At 50.2% G+C, this 26,641-nt stretch overlaps 2 protein-coding genes across 6 annotated transcripts in view; both read left to right on the forward strand.

The window, feature by feature from the left end:
• DIP2B (disco interacting protein 2 homolog B) overlaps nt 1-11,421 on the forward strand; it is a 76,181-nt gene extending 64,760 nt beyond the window's left edge. For 3 of the 5 annotated variants that reach the window (XM_054051339.1, XM_054051340.1, XM_054051341.1), the window contains 9 exons: nt 429-559; nt 1,099-1,267; nt 4,099-4,269; nt 4,805-4,866; nt 4,968-5,025; nt 5,391-5,465; nt 6,290-6,467; nt 6,648-6,771; nt 7,674-11,421. In XM_054051339.1, coding sequence (XP_053907314.1) covers nt 429-559; nt 1,099-1,267; nt 4,099-4,269; nt 4,805-4,866; nt 4,968-5,025; nt 5,391-5,465; nt 6,290-6,467; nt 6,648-6,771; nt 7,674-7,926 — 1,221 coding nt within the window. In that variant the 3' untranslated portion in view covers nt 7,927-11,421. Of the gene's footprint in view, nt 1-428; nt 560-1,098; nt 1,268-4,098; nt 4,270-4,380; nt 4,867-4,967; nt 5,026-5,390; nt 5,466-6,289; nt 6,468-6,647; nt 6,772-7,673 lie in introns of those variants that run through there. The other 2 variants (XM_054051342.1, XM_054051343.1) reach the window with 2 other exon arrangements.
• Nucleotides 11,422-12,804: 1,383 nt separating this feature from the next.
• ATF1 (activating transcription factor 1) lies at nt 12,805-26,536 on the forward strand. The gene is made up of 8 exons (XM_054051406.1): nt 12,805-12,974; nt 18,741-18,857; nt 20,996-21,124; nt 22,888-22,985; nt 23,248-23,378; nt 24,227-24,406; nt 24,497-24,656; nt 25,549-26,536. The coding sequence occupies exons 2-8, from the start codon at nt 18,747-18,749 to the stop codon at nt 25,691-25,693; spliced, it is 954 nt and encodes a 317-aa protein (XP_053907381.1). The 5' UTR covers nt 12,805-12,974; nt 18,741-18,746; the 3' UTR covers nt 25,694-26,536.
• Nucleotides 26,537-26,641: the final 105 nt, after the last annotated feature.

Genomic DNA, 26,641 nt, shown 5'->3' on the forward strand with positions numbered 1-26,641 from the left:
TCTACGGTGGGAATAAGGAATTCCACCAGCGAGCTGACTGTTAGGGGAGCAGGGAGATGTGGGAGCAGCGTAGCTGCTGTTTTCTCCCCACCAAGAGCAGGACGGGAATGGAGCTGACAGAGCAGAAACTAGAAAAGGAAAGCCTTAGGCTGCCATTGGGCTGCGTTTGGGTTTGGGTTTGGGTTTGCGTTTGGGTTTGGGTTTGGGTTTGGGATGCCCAGAGCTTTGCAGCAGTAGTTGTAGGTATCGCTGTCAGGTTTGCTGTGCCTCGGAGGACTCCGAGTGCTGCCCGTCTGCTAGGGAAGATAAGGGAAATAAAAACAATTAAGGGAGAAGTGTCACCAAGGCAAACCTGTCTGTATTGTTCCGTACCCGTCTCGATGGTGTCCTTGGATTCCAGCACAGTTTCTCTGTCTCTTGCGTTGCAGATGTCCCACGCGGCGGTGAGCAGCCTTTGCAGGGCCATCAAGCTCCAGTGTGAGCTCTACTCCTCTCGGCAGATTGCGATTTGTCTGGACCCCTATTGTGGACTTGGGTTTGTGCTCTGGTGCCTTTGCAGGTACGGCTTCCGAGGGGGAGCACTTCTGAAAGGGAAATGGCAGCCCCGCGGCAAATATGTTGACGTTATCAAAATGACTGCTTTACAGTAAGGGCAGAATTTGTCTTTGAACAGACAATAATATATTCCCTTTTCCTGCAGATTAGCGAGATGTTATCCTCTCTTGATAATGGGTATTTGTGCTGCCAAATATTTCTGGCTCCGGAATGTTTCTCTTGCCTTTCTTCCTTGATGATATGGTGCAGTAAGGGAGTTCTCTATCTGTAAACTGTGTGGTTGAGCCAGTTCTCTTCCTTCGCTCTGGCAGCGTGCGTGCATGTTTGTGTGTCTAGAAATCATTATTCTGATACAGTAAGCTGTATTTTTAAAGCGCTCTTGCTACGTAAGGTGGGCACGGGAGCTCTGGGTCTGCCTCCGATGCAGAATCCTACAGGAGGTTTTTGGGCTGGCAGGAATGTGACACGAAAATACACTCAATATTAATTGAAAGATACCTACGTGCTGCACAAACATGTTTCCTTCCTTGATTTTCTTCGCAGCGTGTATTCTGGACACCAGTCAATTTTAATTCCTCCTATGGAGCTGGAATCCAACCTTTTTCTCTGGTTATCTACTGTCAGCCAGTATAAAATAAGGGACACGTTTTGTTCCTATTCAGTCATGGAACTGTGCACAAAGGGACTTGGAAACCAAGTTGAAATGTTAAAGGTAAGAAATGTTTCCTGAAGGCTGTGTTACATGAATTAAAGAAGCTGTGGTTGTAAAGCAAAGCCACAGTGTTGTTAAATCCAACGCTTTCCATGGTGGAAGAGTCATAGAATCATAGAATGGTTTGGGTTGGAAGGGACCTTCAAGATCACCCAGTTCCACCCCTGCCATGAGCAGGGACATCCCACTGGATCAGGTGCCCAAGGTCCATCCAACCTGGCCTGGAACCCCTCCAGGGATGGGGCAGCCACAGCTTTCCTGGGCAACCTGGGCCAGGGCCTCACCATCCTCATGGGGAAGAAATTCTTCCTTATGTCTGGTTTAAATCTGCCCCTCTGCAGTTTATCCCCATTGCTGCTGGTTGTATCCCCACAGCCTTTGGGAACAGCCCCTCCCCAGCTTTCCTGGAGCCCCTTCAGGCACTGGAAGTTGCTCTAAGGTCTCCTCGGAGCCTTCTCTTCTCCGGGCTGAACAACCCCAACTCTCTCAGCCTGTCCTCGGACGGGAGGTGCTCCCAGTCCCCAGCTTCGCTCAAAAAGCAGAAGCAATTAAAAGAAACCCATTTGCAGTCCCAGGAAATGAAAAGGATTGAAATGGAGTCGGGTGCGTGCGTTGGGTGGAGGTAACACGGTGTCAGCAAGTGCTGGCGGCTGCCGGGCAAGCCCGGAGGGGACGGCACCCACAGCACGACGCTGCGTAGGAGAATTGCTTGTGTAACAGCCTGCGGTGGAGGCGCAGAGCAGCGCCCGATCGAAAGCCCACGTGGCAGAGGATTTGCTAAAGAGAGGGGATTTCTCCTTGGAGACGAGAGGAAGGAAAAAATTAGCTAGATAAAATGCTCAAGGCGGCTTTTTTTGGAGGGTTTACTGCACCGGTGTACTCGGTCACTGAGATGAGGGGTTGGTCTCCTTCTGTTGGTGGCCAGGAGTTGCTTTGAGGTGTGACACCAGTTCAAGAGAGCAACGCACGGATCTGAACAGCTGGCTAGTGCTGTTCATGGAGTCATAGAATCATTTGGGAAAGACCTTTGGGATCATCAGGTCCAACCGTACCTGTCCACTACTAAACCATCCCTGAGCACCTTGTTCACCCGGCTTTTAAACACCTTCAGGGATGGGGACTCCACCACCACCCTGGGCAGCCTCTGCCAGGGCCTGAGAGCCCTTTCAGTGTCTTTATCAATGACCTGGATGAAAGCATTGAGCGCACCCTCAGCAAGTTTGCAGATGACACTAAGCTGTGTGGAAGTGTGGATCTGCTGGAGGGTAGGGAGGCTCTGCAAAGGGATCTGAACAGGACCGCTGGGATGAGACCGATGGCATGAGGTTCAATAAGGCCAAATGCCGGGTCCTGCACTTGGGGCACAACAACCCTGTGCAGTGCTACAGACTGGGGGAAGAGTGGCTGGAGAGCTGCATGGAGGAGAAGGACCTGGGGGTGATGGTTGACAGCAACTGACCATGAGCCAGCAGTGTGCCCAGGGGGCCAAGAAGGCCAACGGCATCTTGGCTTGGATCAGAAATGGTGTGACCAGCAGGGCTGGAGAGGGGATTCTCCCTCTGTACTCAGCACTGGTGAGACCGCACCTTGAGTACTGTGTTGAGTTGTGGGCCCCTCACCACAAGAAGGATGTTGAGGCTCTGGAGTGTGTCCAGAGAAGAGCAACGAAGCTGCTGAGGGGCTGGAGAACATCTGACGAGGAGCGGCTGAGGGCCCTGGGGGTGTTTAGGCTGGAGAAGAGGAGGCTGAGGGGAGACCTTATTGCTCTCCACAACTGCCTGAAAGGAGGTTGTGGAGAGGAGGGCGCTGGGCTCTTCTCCCAAGTGACAGGGAAAGGACAAGGGGGAATGGCCTCAAGCTGTGCCAGGGGAGGTTCAGGTTGGATATCAGAAAAAAATTCTTCACCGAAAGGGTCATCGGGCACTGGAACAGCTGCCCAGGGAGGGGGTCGAGTCGCCTTCCCTGGAGGGGTTTAAGGAACGGGTGGGTGAAGTGCTGAGGGACATGGTTTAGGGAGTGTTAGGAATGGTTGGACTCGATGATCCAGTGGGTCCTTTCCAACCTGGTGATTCTATGATTCTATGTCTAGAAAGAATAATGGATTCTGGTCCTAGTTTTGTTGAAGATTGGGCATAATCCCAGTAAATGACTTTACTCGCACTTGGTTTGGTTTCCATCTGTATAAATAGTGACTAACAGATGTCATCTGAGCTGAACAGCATGGCAGGAGCACGTGGTGCTGCGTTCTGGAGCAGAGGAAGCAGCACTGGCAGTGCGTGGTTTGAGGCGCTGCTCAGACACGTTTTACTGTTACAAATAGAAGCTGAAAAGAGGGAATAACTTGGATACAGGAACAGGGTTTGTCCTGTATTTCTTGAGTGGTTTCTTCGGGATTCCAGGGATAAAAAGCCAATGTCGCTCCTGGTACGGACACAGATCTTCCAGTACCTGGAGGGGCTCCAGGAAGGCTGGAGAGGGGCTGTTCATGAAGGCTGTGGTGATAGGATGAGGGGGAAAGGGGATAAACTGGAGAGGGGCAGATTTAGACTGCACATTGGGAAGAATTTCTTTCCCATGAGAGTGGGGAGGCCCTGGCCCAGGTTGCCCAGGGAAGTTGTGGCTGCCCCATCCCTGGAGGGGTTAAAGGCCAGGTTGGATGGGCTTTGGGCACCTGATCCGGTGGGATGTCCCTGCCCATGGCAGGGGGTGGGACTGGATGATCTTGAAGGTCCCTTCCAACCCAAACTATTCTCTGATTCTGTCATCTTGGTGCAGTGTGATGGAGATCATTAACACACACAGTCCTTTGCATTCGTTTGTGTCTTCTCCAGGCACGAGGAATTAATCTCTCCTGTGTCCGGACTTGTGTGGTGGTTGCGGAGGAACGGCCGCGGGTTTCTCTCACTCAATCCTTCTCCAAACTCTTCAAAGACATTGGCCTCTCGTCCCGTGCTGTCAGCACCACCTTTGGCTCCAGAGTCAATGTCGCTATCTGTTTGCAGGTAACACGAGGGCTTTCTTGTGCGGGTGTTCTCACCGGCGTCAGATTCCCAGATTCCATTGTGTTCTGAATCGGCAAACTTCCTAATCGGCACGTGCTTCTGTGTTGTTAGCGTGGCCCGACATCTGCTCTGTACAGAACAGCTGGCACCAGATGTGAGCAGCTTTTCTCGTTCCCAGCTGCCAGATGATCTCTCCAGTGCTCAGAACAACTGAGACGTGGCCTCAGAGAACGGCCCGTTGCCATCTGGGATGACGAGTTGCCCCGGGGCCCGTTGCTGAGAGTGCTTGGGCTGTCTCCGTAGCAGCTCCCACCTCCCCAAAGTTGCATCCCACGCGGGTGCGACACTCGCTAGAGAGGGAAAAACCAACCTGTTTAGGGAAGTATTTCTCCTTAGCGGGGCAGCGAGGGTGGGGAAATGGGAATGTGGACTTTGCTGCCTGTAAGAAACCCCTGGGAACGTTTATGCACCCAGGCAGGAGTCACCCCGACTTCTGCAGAGATGTCAATCTGCTTTAAAACTGTTCACTCCTCAGGGAACGTCTGGGCCTGATCCCACTACGGTGTACGTAGACCTGAAATCCTTGAGACATGACAGGTACAGTAAGTTAATATGTAAAACATTGTGATGAGGAGCTGTAGCACCTCTGAGGAGATTTCGGCCCTTTTCTTCCCTGACAATGTTTTCTTTCCCTTCAGAGTACGTCTGGTGGAAAGGGGAGCTCCGCAGAGTCTGCTGCTTTCAGAATCTGGGAAGGTAATGTCGTGTTCTTGCCTAGAGATGTGGCACGTGGCATCCCGTCACCGCGCTTTGCTTTTTCTGCCCCTTCTGTTGTAGATGTGAAGCTAGGACAGGGATGTTTCCCAGTAGTTTTTTACATGGAATTCTTCAAAATCAAGGTCAAGCAAGGTTTCCAGGCCTGGAGTGCCTCACCTGTGTGGCTCTTGAGTCACAAAATCCACTCATAGCACAGCGTGCGTGTCCTAGCCTGTTTTATAGCTGTATTTAATTCCTGTGGGTGAAATCCTGACTTTCTGGAGGTAAACGAACAGCCTTTGTCTGCGAGTTGTGTGTGGAGATAATTCACTTAGAGATTACGTATTCCATCTTCTGATCCTTAGATTTTACCTGGAGTCAAAGTAGTCATCGTTAATCCTGAGACAAAAGGGCCTCTTGGAGATTCTCACCTGGGAGAGGTAAGCGCACATTTCACTGTTCGGGTCACCGCTCCAGTTATTCGCTTCGGAGCGGTGTTCTCTTGGATTACATGCGGCGCTGGGTGACCTTTTGTGATACCTGCGGGCTTTTGCAAGCTGAGTTATTGCTGGAGTGGTCATGGAATCATAGAACGGTTTGGGTTGGAAGGGAACTTAAAGATCATCCAGTTCCACCCCCTGCCGTGGGCAGGGACACCTCAGGTGCCCGAAGCCCATCCAACCTGGCCTGGAACACCTCCAGGGATGGAGCAGCCACAGCTTCCCTGGGCAACCTGGGCCAGGGCCTCCCCACTCTCATGGGGAAGAAATTCTTCCTAATGTCCAGTCTAACTCTGCCCCTCTCCAGTTCATCCCCGTTCCCCCTCGTCCCATCCCCACAGCCTTTATGAACAGCCCCTCTCCAGCTTTCCTGGAGTCCCTTCAGGTACTGGAAGGTCACTATAAGGTCTTCTTGAAGCCTTCTCTTCTCTAGAAGAGAAGAATTTGGATGCGTTATTTCACTGTCAAGTTGAAAGAAAAGGACAGCCTGCTAGAAAGGAAGGCTTATTCCACTCTAAATCCTGTAGAACTGCCTTCCAAATCATCTCATTTACATTTTGCTTTTCTTTTCTTGACTACACACCAGTTTATCTGATCTGTGTCGAGAGACTATTATCAGTTTTCAGACTTGAGTTTTGGATCTGGAAAAATCTTAGATAGACTGTAAGAAGATTCTCTTTGTATCATCTACTTCATCTCCATACACGACAGACGCTCTGGTTTGGTGCCATCTGGACCTGATCTTTTTTCCGCTTCCCGTACAGATCTGGGTGAACAGCCCCCACACGGCCAGTGGCTATTACACCATCTACGACAACGAAACCCTGCAAGCTGATCATTTCAACACCCGGCTGAGCTTTGGCGACGCCGCTCAGACACTTTGGGCTCGGACTGGATACCTCGGGTTTGTTCGTCGGACAGAGCTCACGGCTGCCAGTGGAGGTACGGCCAAAATGAGTCGTTGTCTTTTAAATGAAGACGAGTTTTCTTTCATACTGCCCAGCGAATAGGTCCTGATTGGCTTGTCTGGATACAAGAGAGGCTTTGCTTTATCCAAATTCCATCCGATGTTGTCTGTTTTCATACTATATGCATGCCTTATGTCCCATCTCTCCTTCCCAGAGCGCCACGATGCGCTGTACGTTGTCGGAGCGCTGGATGAAACGTTGGAGCTGAGGGGACTGCGTTACCATCCAATAGATATCGAAACTTCTGTATCTCGAACGCACAGAAGCATCGCTGAATGGTAAAACGGCCGTGAAAAATAAACTCGTCCTCCCCCAGCTAAGGTGTAGCCACGTTTGATAGAAAAAAAATACACCGGGCAAATTCAGATCCGTTTTTGTGTCGCCATCAGAATCATAGAGTCGTGGAATGGGTTGGGTTGGAAGGGACCTCAAAGCCCATCCAGTCCCACCCCTGCCACGGGCAAGGACACCTCCCATTGGATCAGGGGCTCCAAACCCCATCCAACCTGGCCTGGAACCCCTCCAGGGATGGGGCAGCCCCCACTGCTCTGGGCAACCTGGGCCAGGGCCTCCCCACCCTCATCAGGAAGAATTTCTTCCTGATGTTCAATCTAAATCTTCTCCCTTCCAATTTAAAGCCGTTCCTCCTCGTTCTATCACTCTATACCCTTGTAGAAAGTCCTTCCCCAGCTTTCCTGGAGCCCCTTTCAGTCCTGGAAGCTGCTCTCAGGTCTCCCTGGAGGCTTCTCTTCTCCAGACTGAACAACGTCTCAGCCCGTCCTCGTGGCAGAGGTTCTCCAGCAAGTCATGCACCTCATTTCCCATCTGTAGGTCAGAATAACACCAGGCTGACTGACTCAATGTTTTCTCACAAGCCTTAATCTAAAATAGAAATGATGATTTCCTGCTTTGTGGTGTGAAGAACTGCTTACATTTGAGTCAGGAAAAGCAGTGTTTAGTTCATCTGTCACATCAGGTAGGGTTGAGATGTTTGAACCCATCTCTGACACGTCAGGACGAGGTCTTCTTGGAGTTAGGTTGCTTGGAAATCCAGCCCAAAGCAGGTGGCCAATTCCATCCGAGGGTGAAGAGTTGTGAACTCTTGTTATTTGTGAAAAACAATTGTTATTTGTGAAAATAACTGGGATTTTCCGGTTTGTTTTTACTTTTTCACTCCTAGTGCTGTATTCACGTGGACCAACCTGCTGGTGGTGGTGGTGGAGCTTTGCGGCTGTGAACAGGAAGCCCTGGATTTGGTTCCTCTCGTTACAAACGTGGTCTTGGAAGAACATTACCTAATTGTAGGAGTGGTGGTGGTAGTGGATCCTGGAGTTATCCCTATCAATTCCAGAGGAGAGAAACAGCGAATGCACCTCCGTGACAGTTTCCTAGCGGATCAGTTAGACCCCATCTACGTAGCTTATAACATGTAACGTGGATGGGGAAGGGACGGTCGGAAGCTTGGTGGGACCACGAACTGACCAAGGGTGGCTCTAAAAACGAAGCTGGTGAAAATTACTAATACTTGAGCTAAAGTTTGAGATTGCTGCCATATTCCCTTCATCTCCTCCTGTGGTGGTAAGATCCCGGTCGCTACCGACAGACGCAAGGCGATGTGGTAGGCGATGGAAAACACTCGTAACAGTTTACTGGAATATTAGCTTTATAGAAAACGCAGAGTTGGCAAACGTGTGAGCTACGAGATTCCTAAGGCCTTTACAGTAGTGTTACTTTTTCATCCGTTGTATATATTTGTATTTTTATCTAATACTGGTTTAGGATTCTATAAGGGGAGGGTTTATTTAGTTAAGATAATAAACTATTAAGAAAAGGGTCATCAGAGTTCTGCAGTTCCCTGCTCTGTAACGTGCTCTGCATCTCTACTGTAGCTTCGCGTTCCATGGGATCACACAACCTATTTAAAATCGTGCCATGACCAAATCGATAACTTACGGAATCGAAGAGTTACTTATTCCTATAGAGATTTCTTGACTTTAAAAAGAATTTTGCCTATATTTTAAATATGTAAATATTATTATACATAATTCACTTAGATAGAAAATTAACTTGGATAACGATGATAGCGGAAGGGAGGCGTTTTTAAGGACGAATTAACTTTTGTCGTTCTTGGCATAATTACGTTTGGTTCAACAATGAGTGTGAGAGACACACGACCGTCACGGGTTTTCTTATTTCAGTCCGTAGTCTTTTATTGCTGGCCAGAAGTGTGTCACAGCGCCTCGAAACCCCCGGGTTTAGGGCACGGCTTTCTAAAGGAGGCTGAGTTGAAACAGGAACGTGGAATTGGGTAGAAATCGCAGTGCAAATCCAAAATGCTCAACTGAAATGATGTCGCTGAGCGACCTCTGCCTCTGGGACCCCTTGCGTTTGAAAGGAAAAAACCCTTCAGACAGTTCAATTCCCTCTGTGCGATTCAGTCAGCTTGGCAGAGCAAGAAATCTTGTAAACAGGCTTTAATGTAACCTGGGAGGCAACGACCCAGTTCTCCTCAAAGAATTCCCTCGGATAATTGTGGGGTTTGAGTTGAACACAGTTTTATTTTTACAGGAGGAGCACAAAACTGAGACAGAGAAGTTCTGGTAAACACTAAATAACTGTGAAAACTAATGACCCAGACTGCAAAACGTGGTGTTGGTGTGAAAATGAGTAAAAGTAAGGAGACGGGAGCCTCAGCGGAGTGGGCACGAGCTCCTCCTTCAAGGAGGAGGGAGACGGTGCTTGAGATTTGACTCCAAATCACCTTTCTTTTGTCTAACGCTTAATAATCCTCTAAGAGCGCTGAAATTCCTGGAGGTGTTAAGGAAATACAATTGCGTGAGCAGTGCGAGCTGATGCCAGATGCCGCAGGGGCGGGTTTTGAGTGCGATGTGGTGCGCAGTCGCCGCGATATTCGAGGGTTCCTCGTTCAGAGGGCGGCTCGTCTTGACAAGGGTCACGGCAGGAACGCCGGAGATGGCGAGGCAGGGAGCAAACCCCAATCCTGTCCTTCAACAACTCCTGGTGCGTCCTGTCAGCTTTTTCCCTGCAGAGAGGAGCTGAGCGTTCAGCCGGGGAGCTCTGAATTTTTGATAAATATCTGGTGGGTGAGTCTATTTAGAAGTTACCGCGGCAAGCCTGGGCTTGAGTTCTTCAGTTCTCAGTTCACGGGTGCCCCTTTTGAGCCGTTCCCTTTGCCGGTGCTGCCACGGCTGTAGGAGCGCAGCGCCGCTGGGATTCTCGTGGTGCGGACGGTGGCTCCTTAAGGCCTCCATCCAAACCCCCCTGTGCATCAAGTCTTGAACAGATCTAGTTTTTAACAGATTGGCCACGGATTGAGGGAAGGGGCCGACACCACTGGTGCCACGATTTTACCAACGGTAAAGTCAGAGGCACACAAACTGCTCTCTCTTTTCAGCCAACCAACCCTGGTGCTCTCCGTTGTGCATCATTTCTTTTCTATGATTCTTTGCACCACAAAGTGACTCTCAGTCACCCATTCCAGAAAAAAAAATCTGATGGTCTTGACCTTTTTCTTCCCCAAATTAAAGCTTTGGGTAAATTCGCCCGACAAATACATTATTTGTCCATTGAAGTGGATTTTAAGTACAATTCCAGGATTGTCGTTTATTTTTACTCACAGTTTTTCAAACATAAAAAGCTGCCGGGATCGATCTGATCGGAGATTCCCAGCAGGCGGCCGATGGACTTTGGGAAATGGCGTTTTTGCATGATGTACTGCATTGATTTGATTTCTTCCCTTGTTTTTATTTTCATTTGGCTTTTGATGTTGGCATTGACAGTTCCTTAGGGTTTGGGGTTTTATCCTGCAAGTTTACTGTGTAACTCCTCATCTTTCTTCTGGCGGGTGGCATTTCTCTGCGTACGTTTACAGTCCTGCCTGGAGGATGAGGTGACATTCCCTCCTGGATGGCCAGTGACGCGGAGCAGCCGGCCAGTTTTCACTTCATTGAGTGCTTTTGTCCAGGTCTGGTGCAGTGAAAAGCGATGAACCGGAGAGGGAAGCACGGAGCTTTGACTCCGGAATCCCCGATTCCCAGCTCTGGCTCTGCTGATGACTTGGGCCAAGGCCCCCAGCGGGTCATTCCCTCTCCCGCGAGGACGGCAGCTCATCCTCGCAGCGTGACCGCTCAGCGCTGGGTGCTTCATCGCTCGCCTCGCTGAGCTCAGGGTCGGTTTGTTCTTCCCAACTGATTGTTCGCTTGATGTGGGAAGGCCAGAAAAGGACCGGGCTGCTCCGCTTTAGAGCAGTTCCTCGGTGTCTCCCCACAAGAGAACAACCTGAGGTGCTTCCCTCCAGAAAACCGGCCGGGACGCTGATGTTTCAGGTCCAGGTTGGGAGTCGGAGGCTTTTCCTGCTGAATCCAGGGCCGAGTCCCAGGACACAGACTCAGTGCCAGTTTCTCTTTATCCATTTGCAGAAGGCAAATTATTTCCTACTGTTGCGCATCAGCTCCCTTGCTCAGACCTGCCGTGAAACTTAAGAACTAGGAATTCTTCATGCTTCGAACTAAAATGGTTTTATTTCTTACTGTTTATGAATATTCCCGAAGCAAAATTCATGGGTACAGGTGACTTCAAGTCCTGTTTTGTCACAATTTGCACTGCATTTTGGATTTAAATAACTGTAATTGCAATGTGTCCTACTAACTGTCTAAAAAGGTTGGAAAAACGAGGTAAATTTTAGCTCTAAATGCAATTTTTCTTTCATTTCTGTCAACCTATTCACCATTGTCAAATTCCGACTACAGCGTCCTGTAATTATGTATAAAGTTTTTATTTATTTAAAATTAGATTAGATATACATTTTTAAATTTAACACCTGGCTGGACAGTGTTCCATTAACGCATTGATTGTGTTTCCTTTGTCTTGTGTTAATAAATATTGATGCCTGATTGCGGCCGACTGCGTTTAGTTCTTCCGCTGCTGATCCTCAAAGGAGATTTGTTTCTTTTGAAGGAAGCAGACACCGGGGAGCGTTTTTCCTGGGGAAAGGGAGAACTTGGAAGTATTTTTGCTGATGGTTCTGCCACTTGTTTATAGAAATTTAGATTGAGATGAGATCTTAGGGAGAAATGTTTTGCTGGGAGGGTGGGGAGGCCCTGGCCCAGGGTGCCCAGAGCAGTGGGGGCTGCCCCATCCCTGGAGGGGTTCCAGGCCAGGTTGGATGGGGCTTGGAGCCCCTGATCCAGTGGGAGGTGTCCCTGCCCATGGCAGGGGTGGGACTGGATGGGCTTTGAGGTCTCTTCCAACCCAACCCACTCCAGGGTTCTCCCCAGCTTGGTCGCTGCAGCTGCAGGAAGGGCGAAGGCATTTCGGTGCAGGGAGGGACGCTGCTGCTGTGCAGCCACCGAGCGCGAGTGACTGAGGCTTTCAGCGGGAGCAATTGTCCTCCGAAGCCTTTTCCCTTCTGTCGTGTCCTGATGAGCTGTGAGTGTGGGTTTTGCGAGTTGGTGAGAGAAAAAGGAAAGTGATAAAGCTTGAGAAAACGCTTCAGTGAAATCCTTCCTCCCGGCCTCTGAGCGGCTCCTGCGGGTCCTCGGCGATAAATTCAGCCTGAGAAGCTGAGCAGTCTCCTTTGGGCTCAGGTGAGGCAGAGCAGCAGATGCTGAGCCTGTTTCCCTGTACGAGAAGTCAACGCTGCTGCTGTCCTCTCTCGCAGCCCAGGTGCCCCACAGCGCCGTCCCAGCACCCGCACAGCCGCCCTGGCTGTTAACACCGATTCCCGGGATGAGTTGCCCCGTTTCCTTTAATCACAGAACCCTGGAATGGGTTGGGTTGGAAGGGACCTCAAAGCCCATCCAGTCCCACCCCTGCCATGGGCAGGGACACCTCCCACTGGATCAGGGGCTCCAAGCCCCATCCAACCTGGCCTGGAACCCCTCCAGGGATGGGGCAGCCACCACTGCTCTGGACAACCTGGGCCAGGGCCTCCCCACCCTCACAGGAGAACGTTTCTGCCTAAGATCTCATCTCAATCTCCCCTCTTTCAGCTCAAAACCGTTCCCCTCACCCTCTCCCTGCCCTCCCCGATTCAGAGCCCCTCCCCAGCTCTCCTGCAGCCCTTTCAGCGCTGGAAGCTGCTCTCGGGTCGCCCCACAGCCCCTTCCTCTCTCCCGGGTTGGATCGGGCTTTTCCAGGCGAGCCCCCTTGGTCCTCCAGGGGCGCCCGCCCTCCCCGCTTGCCGGCGGCGCCGCTCTATCTCTCGCTCTCGATTGTTCCCGCTCTTGGGAGCGGCAGGGCGGAGGCGGTGCCTGGCCGCTCTAGCCCCCCATTCTGCGGGGTTCTCAATGCGGGAACTCTATGGTAGGCCTTTCTAGGCGAGGCCTCGGCAGGGACTCTATGGTCGCAGCCCGCCCGTCCCGCGCGGCCCCGCCGGGTTTGCGATGCCGCCGCTTTCCTGAGGCGGAGACGGCGGCTCCCACCACACGCGGCCACCGGCGGGGCCCCGCGGGCCTCTGAGGTAAGAGCGAGGGGAAGCCTCCCCACCCCGGTCCCGTTTGCCTTCGCCGGGCCCGGAGCGGCCGCTCCCGCCGAGCCCGGCCCAGGCCCGGCCCAGGCCGCGCCGCTCCCGCAGCTCCGGGCCGCGAGGGGACGGCCGGGGCCCCCTCGCCCCTTCCCAGGGCCGCTACCGCCCCGGTTCGTCCCTTCCCGAGGACCCCCTTGGCCCTTCCTGTCCCTTCCTGGGGACCCCCTGCCACGCTCCCGTCCCTTCCTGGGACCCCCTGGCCCTTCCCGGCCCTTCCTGGGACCCTTCTGTCCCGTTCCCGTCCCTTCCCGGGGACCCCCTGGCCCTTCCTTCCTCTCCCTGCCTGGGGACCCCCTGGCCCTTCCCGTCCCTTCCCGGGGTCCCCCTGGCCCTTCCCGTCCCTGCCCGGGACCCCTCGGCTGCTCCCGTCCCGCCGCCCCAGCCGAGACCGCTGATCCCGATGCCCCGGGCTGCCCCGGGGCTGCTCCCCCGAGCCTCGGGCAGCGCCTTGCGGGATGTCACGGGGACCGAACAGCGTCCTCGGCTCCATCCGCGTTTGAAGGGGCTCAGGGGGGACACGGGGACTGAGCCCCCCCCTTGTCTCCGGCCCCGTTTGAGGACCTTGTGAGAGACACGGGCACCGAGTTCCGCCCCAGCCCCGTCCCTTTTTGAGGGGTTTTGCGAAAGGAGGGATAAGGGCACAGGGCTCCCCCTGGCTCCAGCCCCATCGGAGTGGGTGTTGGTGAAAGGGCCCCTTTCCCAGAGCCCCCCGGGATCCACCGGGATTGCCCCTCCACAGTGGGATTGCCTTTTCCTCCACTAATTTCCACGTTGCGAGCCTTGTGTTCCCCACTGGAGGCTGCGGGTGCCAGGGCAGCAGGAGACGTGAATCATTTGTGTGTGATCCTGCTGATTTTTCCCTCTCGGAATGCCAGGATCCCTCATGTCAGTGCAACGCACGTGGGTTTGGGCGCAGGCTTTTATTTCCGCAGCTGCTGCTTGTGGGGATGCTCACCGAGCTCCATTTCGCCATAGAGGGCCAGGGTGGGGGTGAGTGGAGGAAAACACGCATGGACAGCACTCCTGGAGTTCCGAGCAGCGTTCCTGTGCGTAGAATGGGGTCTGACCCTGCGCCGTGACGCTTAGACTCAGGGATCCTCGCTTGCTCTCTGGCACTGGCTGGGACGTGCTGTCTTTTGCCTCTGCTTTTCCCTGATTTCTGCAAAAAATTGGAGTTCTGTCAGTCTGCTGGATGAAAAAACTTTCCCCGTGTTTCTTAATTGCAGAATTAAGTAAATGGCGTTTGAACTGCTGTCATTTGTGACGGCAGCTTGTGCGAGACCTTAAAGAATGCAGAATTTCACTGGATCACCAGAGTATAATCTCATCGAGTCCTTTTAATCGCTTTCTGTCTCTCAGTGTTTGACTCTGGTAACGTGGTACTTGAGAATGAAATTCTGTATCCAGGGTTCTTTGATTTCTGTCTTTATAGAGACTTTAAAATAAATCATTTGCCTTTTGCAATATATCAGCCCTGAGGAACCTTCCAGGCCTCTCCTCTGCTGGGTTTCAAGAGGCAAAACAGAACTTGGATGAGGTCTTAGGAAGAAGTGTTTTGCTGTGAGGGTGGGGAGGCCCCGGCCCAGGTTGCCCAGAGCAGTGGGGGCTGCCCCATCCCTGGAGGGGTTCCAGGCCAGGTTGGATGGGGCTTGGAGCCCCTGATCCAGTGGGAGTTGTCCCTGCTCCTGCCAGGGGTTGGAACTGGATGGGCTTTGAGGTTCCTTCCAACCCATTCCATGATTCTGTGGTTCTTCCTTTGCTGCTCCTGTGCTGCAGTTCACTCCTCTCTGCCTTGATGACAGCTTTGATATTCCGTTCTCTCATCCTCTGCCTCCTAATTATGCTTTGAAGCTTCATCTGAGGCTGAGAATCCACGATTTTGCTCATTTTAGGAACATTCAACTGCAGACGCTCGCTGCCTTGGCAGTGGGGATGGGCAGAACCGAAGCCGCGAGGCTGCGAGCGCGGGGCGGCAGCTGTGGGACATGGGAGTGAAGAGGGATTTAGGTTGAGATCTTGCAGAGGTCATGGTGCACAGGTGTAGTGTCTGCAGGTCTGCGGCATTTTAGGGTGTTTTTCATGAGGATAAGTGAAAGTTGTGGGAAGGGGATTTTCTTGTTTGCTTATTTGTTCTCTAGGTGATGCTCCTCAGCTATTGAGGGTTTTTACTGATTCAAACTAAGGAGCCTGGGATTATAGGGTGTCTACAAACTTCAGGATGAGAAATTAAACTTGCACGCAGTGAAATCATAGAATCCTGGCATGGTTTGGGCTGGAAGGGACCTCAAAGCCCATCCAGTCCCACCCCTGCCGTGGGCAGGGACACCTCCCACTGGATCAGGGGCTCCGAGCCCCATCCAACCTGGCCTGGAACCCCTCCAGCTCAGAGCAACCTGTTCCAAGTTGCGGTTTAAAAGTAAGATGTGGTTGAGGCTCAGACTCAATTTTGAGGTGAGATGAGTTTCTTTGGGAGGAGGGAGCCGATTCTCAAAAGTACCACAGTCCTTCAGAGCAAACTCTGTGACGCTGTTGCTGCAAAACCGTTGTTTAAATGAAATTGCTGTTGAGTGGGGCTGTGTGGAGGCCGTGGGTTTGTGCTGAAAAGGATCGTCCGTACCTTTCAGAATGTTAAAAGTGATTAATTATATTCTGGCTAACGAAACATCAAGTGTTCCTCTTAGGAGTCCCCGTTTTTTGGTCTCTGAGGTGGTGAAACTCATCCTTCACCCCAAAGTGTGCGGCTGTTTTCAGCTAAACGCGTGTTCTGTTGTCGGCAGCGGTTTTACTCGTGAAAAGCCAAAACCCCGATACGTTTTCCACCTTTGATGCTGCTTTTCTGAGCTGAGACTTTGCAGGTTGAGGTTTTTCCTTGGAACATCCTCTCTAAAAGTCGATAGATGGCAATCGCTGTTTCAGGTGTTAACAGAGGGTCATTCCAGTGGAAAACTTGCGGATTTCCAGCTAATGAGGTGGTTTTAACCGGGCAGAGGCACGCACATTGTCCTGGCCGGGCCCAGGGTGTCGGATGTGGTAGTAACGTTCGTTCACGCTGCTAAAATTGCTCGCTACATCTTTTCGTGTTAATATTTTTTACTAAAACCGATAGATGGTGGATGAATGTGCAGTTAAATATCACAGGGCGAGCGGAGACAAATTAAACTTCAAAAATCAGATTTATAATGAGAAATACTTTTTCTTTTCTTCCTATAAGTGGAACTTCACACCCGGGAGAGGAAAAACAGCAAAACCCTCTGTGCTTTCTCCCTGGTTTGTTTATTTAGGGTTGGTTTCTGTCTCTGTTTCACTGTTTCTTGCAGTCTTTTTTGGGGCTGTTGTTACCCTTTCACAGTAGAAGAACGGTAAAAAGAGAGAGGGCGAGCCAGAGGGTGCTTCATTGCTACAGAAATGAGTTGGGGGTTTCTGTAGCACTGGAAACTTATTTTAATTGTTGCTGTTGGCTGGATTTCTGTTTGACGGTGCCCTCTTTAACTGTGACACGGCGCGCAGGGGCACAAAATGTGCATTTGGCTTTATAAGAACCTAAAACTACACTCGAGGGAGGATAAAGCTGCGTCCCATGTGCAGGCTTGTTGTTAATTCTGATCTTCATTTGTTTATAGTTTCAAGATTCTTAAATTACTTCAGTTTTCAATCAAACTCAAATCAAATTTCAATTTCAATCAAGTTTCAAATCAGTTTTTTCAAGCCTTCCCGGCTTTTGCGGCTCTGCAGCAGCTACGGCAGAGGAGAGCCAAGGAGAGGAGGAGAGGGCACAGGACGGCGAGGCCGGCCCTTGCCGCTCTCCCAAGGCCAGGTGGGATCCCCAGCTCTGGGCCACGCGGAGGGGAAGCACCGTGGCGATGGGGGGATCCTAGCGAAGCCCATCAGGGTAGGGTTGGGAATCTGAAGGGTTCCAGGAGCTGGGAACAGCCGAAGCTCTTCCTTGCTTTTATTCCAAAGCGAAGCCTTCATTTTGCTGCTTCAGCCAAAACTATGGACAAATTGCTTTTACGTTTCTAATCGCTGCTATGTTGGGAATCATAGAATAGTTTGGGTTGGAAGGGACCTTAAAGATCATCCAGTTCCACCCCCTGCCATGGGCAGGGACATCCCACTGGATCAGGTGCCCAAGGCCCATCCAACCTGGCCTGGAACCCCTCCAGGGATGGGGCAGCCACACCTTCCCTGGACACCCTGTTCCAGGGCCTTCCTGCCCTCATTGTGAAGAAATTCCTCCTTATGTCCAGTCTAACTCTGCCCCTCTCCAGTTTATCCCCGTTCCCCCTCGTCCCATCCCCACAGCCTTTATGAACAGCCCCTCTCCAGCTTTCCTGGAGCCCCTTCAGGTGCTGGAAGGTCACTCTAAGATCTCCTCGGAGCCTTCTCTTCTCCAGGCTGAACAACCCCAACTCTCTCAGCCTGTCCTCGTACGGGAGGTTCTCCAGCCCTCGCATCATCCTTGGAGCCTCCTCTGGACCCGTTCCAACAGCTCCATCTCCTTCTTATGTTGAGGATTCCAGAATGGAATCCTCCAGATGAGGTCTCACAAGAGAGGAACAGAGGGGCAGAAGTTCTGTCCAATCTTGGAGAAGGTCTGCTCTGTGCTGTAAAGGGCACAGCTTCGTGTGTCACCAAAATATCAGTTTTCTCCCCACAAAGCCCTGTTTTGGTAACGCCATGGAGGAGTTGTGCAGGGGACCCCTCGGATGAGTAAGGATCACCAGGACACAGCTCTGCTCTCGGCACTGGCTGACTTTTTACCCTCTCGGTGTACGTCAGGCTGACGGAGCTGCGGTTTTATCTCGGGAGGGAAAAATCAATGACTCACATTTCCACAGAAAGAAATGTAATTTCCAGTCTCATAGCAACTGTCCTCTCAACAGTTTCAAACCTTCTGTGACAAAATGTTTAACGCTCACCCATCAGCTCCTGGTGCTCTCGACTCCTCCACCCACTCGCCCTTCCGACAGCAGGCGGTTTCCACTCCTGAGCCCACGGTGTCGAAGGGGAGATGCTGTCAGGACACACTGGACGGTTAAATATCAGGTCTTGGAAAGGAGGGAAGCGTAACTGTCTGCTTTATGTGGAGACGGAGCGAGTTCTGCAGCACTTAAAATTCAAAACTCTGTTCTCTGTGCTTCGATTGTGACTCCCAGTTTTGTTTTTCTACAGCTTCACATGTTTTAAAATAGATTTGGCTGGTGCTTGGGTAGAATATATCGGAAAACTATTTTACTTGGAGCAGGATATTCTTTAGTGTAAATGCTTTATCCTGGTTGTCTTCCAACTTCTCACGACCTCTTTGTTTTTATGGAAAGCTAGGAAATTCGGTGGATGGGTTTGACAGCGCCCGCAGCCTGGGGTGGGATGGGGGCCGTGCTGTCGGCTCTTGTACTGCGGCGTCCGCAAAGCGGGGCTCGTCTCCTGTTCTGAGCAGGCTTTGTGCTGCTGTGGGCACTGGCGTGGCGCTCCTCCTGCCCCCACCGCGTCGCTCCCCTCGTGCCCCGTCTGAAGGCACAACACAACGTGGGGCATTGCAGCCCAAAATGCTGTTTCGTAATAGAAAATGACATCAAAGGACGAATTAGACACATTCAAATTAAGCTCGAAGCATGATGGGCTGAGATTCCATGAAGTCAGGCACCTGTCTGCTGTTCAAATTGATCATTAACTGCGTTTAACTCGTTGCTTTTCTCGTAGCCGATTATGGAAGAGGTGCACAAGAGCGGCAGCAACAGTTCCGGGGCGCCTTCCCAAACAGCCGCCGTACAAGGTACAACACTACAGGCAGCTCAGCTCTCTCATATTGCTCAACAGGTAAAGCCTGGCCAAATCTCAGCAAACATCTGAGGTAGTTAAGAGCCGCTTTTTACGTACTACAAATTATTAATTCTTGAGATTTAGAAATGCACAGAAAAGAGAAAACCAAAGGAGGTTGAGAAAAATGGACCAGTTTGGTGATGGGCAACACAAAGTGAATGCAGTGAATTGGATTAAAAGGAGTAAAATTAGTTCTCGTGCTCACACAATGCAAAAACGCAGCCCGTGGTTCTGTTGGATCATGCATCCTTTGAGATGGGCACCAACCCACAGGCAGGAGCCGCTCGGTGCTGAACCAAGGGCCTGAGTTCCTGCTTTATTTTCCCAGAAAAAGCATTTGCTTTTGTGGTAACAGCAACCCCGGGTCCTCAGCACCATGGAAACACTTGGATTTTAGCACAACGTGATGTATTCCATGTAATACATCCTATGAAGTTGGAAATATGACATACTTCTTACAAGGTAACATCAGAGCTTTGACTTGGAATTCCTCGTGATTCAGATTTCTCCATCTGAACGAACGTCTCTTTCCGGGTGAAGTCTGCTCCTCTGCTCCTGCTGCAGCAAAGGCTCATCCGCTGTTTTGCCCTACCGAGGCCGTTTTGATTTTAATGCCAAATTGAGATAAATGCAGGAGGCAAAGGCAGGACCGAATGCTGGTTGAGCGTCCTGGTGCTTGGTCAGAGCCTGGTTTCTGCCTGGCTTTATATAAAGATCCCAGTGTAACTTGAAATTATGATATACGATGCAAAAGTAGTGTGAAATGAAAAGTTAGCATCATGTATACCAGATTAATAACAGCAGTGAAGAAATTTGGTGAGGAAAGTGGTTATTTATTAAGCATCGCCCTGTATAACTGTAATACATTTTTAACTGCAGAGGTTTAACATCAAAAAATACAAACCTACTGGAATGTGAGCAGTATTTTATAGCGGAGTAGCGGCAATAATTAACTTCTTGCCTAGATTTCAGCTACGTTTATAGAGATTTGGATTTTAAACCATTAAAAACAGATGCTGTAATTTTGATGTGGAAATATCTGTTCTTTGTTCTGTTTCTCACACTCCATGTCTCCTCCAGCTTCCTCCCCAGTTGGTGTCTTTCATGCAGCCCTCCTGCCTTGGACATCCAAAGTAACTTGGTTGGCGTTTGCTGTACTCGACTCTTGTGATTCCTTCTCTGTGAAATCTTTGCACCATAGCCCCACACCAGTTGCTTAAAGAAAAACTCAATCACACCGAATTCTTCGCAGGGCCACCTGCTTTGCCTCAGCACTCTTAGTCTGCTCTGTCCTAAGCCTCTCCTCTCATTGGTCATTTCTACTGGTGCCTGAACCGCCTGTTAACTCCAGTGAGAATTCAAGCTGCTTGTTAGGCACTTTGATTTCTGCTCATCTAAGTTCAGCGAACGCTTAAAATGGAATGAAAAAAAAATATAACCTGCCACAAATTATAGAAATTAGAATCCTGGAATGGTTTGGGTTGGAAGGGACCTCAAAGCCCATCCAGTCCCACCCCTGCCATGGGCAGGGACACCTCCCACTGGATCGGGGGCTCCAAGCCCCATCCAACCTGGCCTGGAACCCCTCCAGGGATGGGGCAGCCCCCACTGCTCTGGACAACCTGGGCCAGGGCCTCCCCACTCTCACAGGAGAACAGTTCTTCCTAAGATCTCATCTCAATCTCCCCTCTTTCAGCTCAAAACGGTTCCCCCTTCGTCCTCTCCCTGCACTCCCTGATCCAGAGCCCCTCCCCAGCTTTCCTGGAGGCCCCAGTGTGGGGCTTTCTCTGTGTGTGGATGGAGTCCGATGAAAGCAGCGTGCGCAGTCTCAGTGTTGTGGTTCGGAAGAACTCTGCTTCCCTGTGGTTCACTGTAGAACTGCGTGTGTTGAAGTTGCGTCATGTTAATCATTGGCACAGTGCTACGTATTTGATTTCCCTCCCCCCAAAGCCAAAGAAGGAACCATTCCAGCCTTTTGGGATGCAGATCTGTATCACCTTTAAAGAGTGCCTTCTGTGACTTAATATGACTTAAAGGAAGCTTCTACTGATGCCTCTTCTCCACTGCTTGTCCTACATGTACATACCCTTTCTGATTACAAATGCTTCTATTAATGAACCTGTGGTTTGTTGTAGATGTCTCTGAGAGGTCCTGCTCCCCTGACAGTCGTTCAGCTTCCTGGAGAACAAGTCCAGGTCCAGGGAGTCATCCAGACAGCTCAGTCTTCTTCTGTCATCCACTCACCCCAGGTGCAAACAGTGCAGGTAACTACAGAACATCTGGTAACCAACCCGGAATCCTGTGTTCTGTACAGGAAGAGGCTTGTGAAAGCTCGTCTGGCCGAGCTGTAGGAGACGGCCGGCAACCCCGTGGCGGGACTTGGGGGACACGTCATTGTTAAAGATTATTTAGGCTTGAAATTCTTTATAGCGGTAAAACAGCCTTTGGAATTGAAATAAATTATTAGACATTGTCTCCCTTGATTAAAAACCCAAACCAGCCCAAACGTACAGCTCTTTAGTTGGTGCTCTTACCAGATGTGTGCCCAGTATGGTTTAGTAACACATAAAGAGAGCAGAGAGAGAAGGATGATGTGTGTTTGGGGAAGGTAGCCCTGCATGACCTGTTCATTGCCCATCTCATGCGCTGCAGCCCCGTTTCTGTGGTACCTGTGTGTTCTGCTTTTGTCCCTTCCTCATTTGCCACGTGATTTTTGTACAAGCCACTTCAGAGAGCTGCCCCGGGGGAGTCCGCAGCCAAATCTGATCCTGCTTGGTTCAGCTTCTGGGCAGCGCGGGGCTGGCGTTACCCTAGGGAACCCCGCTCTGGGCACACAGGCTGGGTGCTCAACACAGAGGTGTCGCCGATCCTCAGTGCTTTGCTTATCGATTCATACAGCATTAAATTGATTAACCGTGCAAAGTAAAGCCATAATGTATTTTCTGTTATCATTGTTCCTGCGACATTGGATCATGGAAAAGAAAACACATTTCTCTTCACTGAAAGCAGTTCAGCGGGTGTTGGAGTGGGTTGTCTTTGCTTGAGTCTCCGCTAACCCCTTTCCTTTCATTGTGCTTTAGCTGCAGGGTCCCTGCTGGCTCCATCCTTTCCTTTTTTTTTCCGTAATTTATGAGCGTGCAGCCTTATTGCTCACAGGGGAAAAAACCTGATACACAAGCAGCTTGTCACAGCATCACAGAATAGTTTGGGTTAGCAGGGACCTTAAAGATCATCTAGTTCCAACCTCCGTGCCATGAGCAGGGACATCCCACTAGATCAGGGTGAAATGCTTGTAGCGAGTTGTTTTCTGTCTGTGAAGCAGCAGCTGAATGAGAAAAGCTTTTCCAAAAGCTGTGGGTATTCTTCTTGACTTTTTGTTGCTGGCACATGAGTAGAAATACACACAAAAGTACAAACAAATGTTTTGTTAGCTTGTATTTAGTAAGGAGCATCAGAGAATAAACCACTTGCTAACTGGATGAGAACACAGTGGAATAAAGAGAAAATTATAGCTAATACTTTGCAGGATTACATATTTGCATCTGCTGCTGCTTTAACTATTGTTTTTGTTTGACTTGTGTTCTGACCAGCGAAAGACGCTATTCTTCTGTCTACATAAAAGATTTCAAGGCCTTTATCAGTTTGTCTCTGTACATCACTGAGGTTCTTGATTCCTTTCCCACCAGCTCCGTAGGCACGTTCGCATGTGGAATAGCTCACCTTTCCAGACCACATCAGCAGGGAAGATCCTTGGGCTTGTAAGATAGTTATAAAACCAAGAAACCACGTGTACTTTTTCCAGCTGCCAGTTTATAGTGTCTGTACCAATTAGTGCTGCAGTTCAGTTCAGCTGGAACAGCTTCAGCAGGTGGACGTTTGTCAGCTCTTGGTGTGGTAGAGTTTAGGAGAATCTCATTAATTTGTGTAGGTTTTGTGCAGTTTTCGCTTATGCGCAATTAAAATGTGTAACGGCTTCTGGATGTTTCTTTGAAAGCGCACCGGATAACCCCATGGAATGTGTTTTTAGGTATCTTTGTCTGAGAGCGAAGATTCTCAGGATTCATCAGATAGCATCGGCTCCTCGCAGAAAGCTCGAGGCATCCTCGCTCGCCGTCCCTCTTACCGGTGAGTACCATACCTGATACATTTTGTATTCTTATTTGAAACCAAAATAGCAACTTCTTTCAATCGCTTCATACACTTTGTCAGCCTCTGGGTTGTTTTTCTCTTGAAACGTGTGTTCGATCTGCTCGTACAATATGTCGTTAATCCCCAAAGCTGTCATACGTTAATATTTTAGTCACGCAAAATGGGGATGGTTGGTTGTTGCAGTAATTTGTTGGGTTTGCCCACTATTCGAACTGATAAAGAAACTCCTTTTTTATAGAAAAATTTTGAAAGACCTTTCTTCTGATGACACGCGCGATCGGAAAGGAGATGAGGAGAGTCCGGGGGTCTCCACTGTTACATCAATGTCCGTTCCCACCCCGATCTACCAGACGAGCACGGGACAGTACAGTACGTTACACAAAACTCGTGCCTAACCAGACACAGCTGTCAACTTGCCTCAGAATCATAGAATCCTGAAAGGGTTTGGGTTGGAAGGGACCTCAAAGCCCATCCAGTTCCAACGCCATGGGCAGGGACACCTCCCACTGGATCAGGGGCTCCAAACCCCATCCAACCTGGCCTGGAACCCCTCCAGGGATGGGGCAGCCCCCACTGCTCTGGGCAGCCTGGGCCAGGGCCTCCCCACCCTCACAGCAAAATATTTCTTCCTAAGATCTAAAATACAGATTTTATTATTTATTCAAGATGAAACTCAAAAGGTCTGATTGTTTATCTAACAGTTCACAAAGTTAGTGCTGTTATTACATGGAAGTAGGCTGGGATCTAAAGGCTCCAGACAAACTCAGTCTTAATTTTTGCACGCTTTCTGCAGCTTCTGGAAAGGTTGGAGTCAGGTGGGTGCTGGTCTCTTCTCCCAAGTAACAAGTGATAGGACAAGAAGAACCAGCCTCAAGTTGCGCCAGGGGACGGTTAGATTGGACATTGGGAAAAATTTCGTTACTGAAGGAGTGGTGAAGCCCTGGCAGAGGCTGCCCAGGGCGGTGGTGGAGTCTTCATCCCTGGAGGGGTTCAAAACTCATGAAGATGTGGCACTCTAAGACGTGGTTTATTTGGCATGGTGGGGTTGAGCTGCAGTTGGCCTGGATGGGCTTAGAGGTCTTTTCCAACCTCCACGATTCTCTGGTTCTGGTTTTCAGCAGTGGGGGCAGATGCACAGCCCACAGATTTCCCTTTCTGTCATAAGTTATGGCTACAAACGTTGTTGATATTGTTGTGCCTGTTCTTTTTGCTTGAAGTTGCCATTGCTGCGAATGGCTTGCAGCTGGCCAGCCCAGGCTCCGACGGCGTGCAAGGGCTGCAGACGCTAACGATGACGAACGCCAGTGGCACTCAGCCTGGGACGACAATCCTGCAGTACGCACAGACCTCGGACGGCCAGCAGATCCTGGTCCCCAGCAACCAGGTGGTGGTGCAGAGTGAGTATGCCTGGAAACACTCCTAAATCCAATCCCTGATGCAGATGGAACCTCCTAATGCCACCTTGTTTTGATGTCTTATCACTACAGCTGCATCAGGAGACATGCAGACCTACCAGATCCGCACCACCCCAACGACCACGTCCCTGCCCCAGACCGTGGTGATGACGTCTCCCGTCACTCTGACGTCACAGACAAGCAAGACCGATGATCCACAGTTGAAACGAGAAATAAGGCTGATGAAGAACAGGTAGGAGTGTGCACGTGGGCTGCTTGGATTTATTTGTTCGTTTAGGGTGCTGAAAATGTAGCTTCAGAGGAGGAATTCTGAGTCCCGCGAGCTGGTTTTACTGCCTGTGCCATCAGCGGGTGTAGTGCGTCTGCAACCAAATCCACGGGCAGTTCCGTCCACACCACACGCTCTGTCTTTTGAAGAATACACATCTGTTTTTCCCTGCTGATTGACTGCCCTGTGTGTTATCAGATCTGGCTAAATTCCTGCTCTCAACATACCCCGTGTTCTTGCCGGTTTGCTCAGTTCATGGGTGCAGCACCTGCGCTCTCCTCTCCTCTCGCAGCGTTGCTGAGCCACACCAATCTCCAATAACCAATCATAGAATCCTGGAGTGGGTTGGGTTGGAAGGGACCTCAAAGCCCATCCAGTCCCACCCCTGCCATGGGCAGGGACACCTCCCACTGGATCAGGGGCTCCAAGCCCCATCCAACCTGGACTCGAGCACCTCCAGGGAATGGGGTATCCATAACTTCTCTGGGCAACCTGGGCCAGGGCCTCCCCACCCTCACAGTGAAGAATTTCTTCCTAATGTCTAATCTAAATCTTGCCTCTTCCAATTTAAAGCCATTCCCGCTCATCCTGTCACTCCAGGCCTTTGGGAAAAGTCCCTCCCCAGCTTTTCTGGAGCCCCTTTCAGCACTGGAAGCTGCTCTAAGGTCTCCCCGCAGCCTTCTCTTCTCCAGGCTGAACAACCCCAACTCTCTCAGCCTGTCCTCACAGCAGAGGTGCTCCATCCCTCAGATCATATCTGTGGCCTCCTCTGGACCCGTTTCAACAGTTCCATCTCCTTCTTATGTTGGGGATTCCAGAACTGGACACAGGACTCCTTTCTGCTTGTCTGTTCCAGGGAAGCTGCTCGAGAGTGCCGTAGGAAGAAGAAGGAGTATGTGAAATGCCTGGAAAATCGAGTTGCAGTCCTGGAAAATCAGAACAAAACTCTAATTGAAGAGCTAAAAACTTTGAAAGATCTTTACTGTCATAAAAGCGTGTAAGAGGAGGAGGTAAAACTTGTGTGGACTGAAATTTCGGAGGAGAAATTTTTTTTATACTGAATTTTTTAAACTAGATGAAAGGTCAAAAATGAAACTTTTCTACCTAGATTTCACAACGTAAAGATTTGTCTAGATTTTATTTACAACGTGTTGGTGACAAAGTACAAACGAGAAAACCTCACCACAATTCCTGCTGGCACAACTGGAAACTGCATAAAGCAGCGATTGCGCCTCCAGGCGGACGAGAGCCGTGTTCGCCGAGGCAGGCGAGAATTGCTTTGAGAATTTCTACAGGTGCTTCTGGTGACGGAGGCAGCATTGGGTTGAAATGTGGACAGAATGGAATCATCACCATAGTTGACATTATTAGTAACGTTTATAACCATATATGTTTTGCTTTCTTACTCTTTTTCAATCCTTTCTTTTTCTTTCAGTTACTTGTCTGTAAATATTCTTCTTTTAACCTGTTAGTCGCTCTTTACAGGTGTGGGTGATGAGAGCTGATACTTTGCTAGAAGTATAAATTATGTTTACTCTTTCTCAGCTGGCAGGTTAAAAAGTTGGGGTTGTTTTCAATGTTTGCTGTGTTTATATCTGATTTGGAGAGGATCTGCAGGAAGCGGTGAGAGGCTTGGGAAAGAGGGTGTTGATTTCTCTTCAGAGAATCCAACGTGTCCCGTTATTTCCAAAGAGGGCGCGGTAGGATGAGGGCAGGTGGCCAGAAGGTTCTGCAGAGTGATCTCATGGTTGTTTGTTCTTAGTTTCTGGGCATGATAACCATCTATAATTGAAAATAAATCGTGTGCTGATTATCTGTACAATTAAACGCTTCTTCTGTCGGGAGATTCTGCTGTGCTTTGGAAGTTTTAAACCAAATAGAAGAGGAATGATCAAATGACAAATGGAAGATCTATACCAAAGGGTTCTGGAGGCTCCGACGTGTGGTTT

The sequence above is a fragment of the Cuculus canorus genome, chromosome 29 (assembly GCF_017976375.1).
Source record: "Cuculus canorus isolate bCucCan1 chromosome 29, bCucCan1.pri, whole genome shotgun sequence".
Taxonomy (NCBI): domain Eukaryota; kingdom Metazoa; phylum Chordata; class Aves; order Cuculiformes; family Cuculidae; genus Cuculus; species Cuculus canorus.

Coding starts and splice junctions, on each gene's coding strand:
- ATF1 (XM_054051406.1), top strand. CDS start 18,747: ATGGAAGAGGTGCACAAGAGCGGCAGCAACAGTTCCGGGGCGCCTTCC. Junction 18,858..20,995: donor TCTCTCATATTGCTCAACAG/GTAAAGCCTGGC, acceptor GGTTTGTTGTAG/ATGTCTCTGAGAGGTCCTGC. Junction 22,986..23,247: donor GCTCGCCGTCCCTCTTACCG/GTGAGTACCATA, acceptor CCTTTTTTATAG/AAAAATTTTGAAAGACCTTT.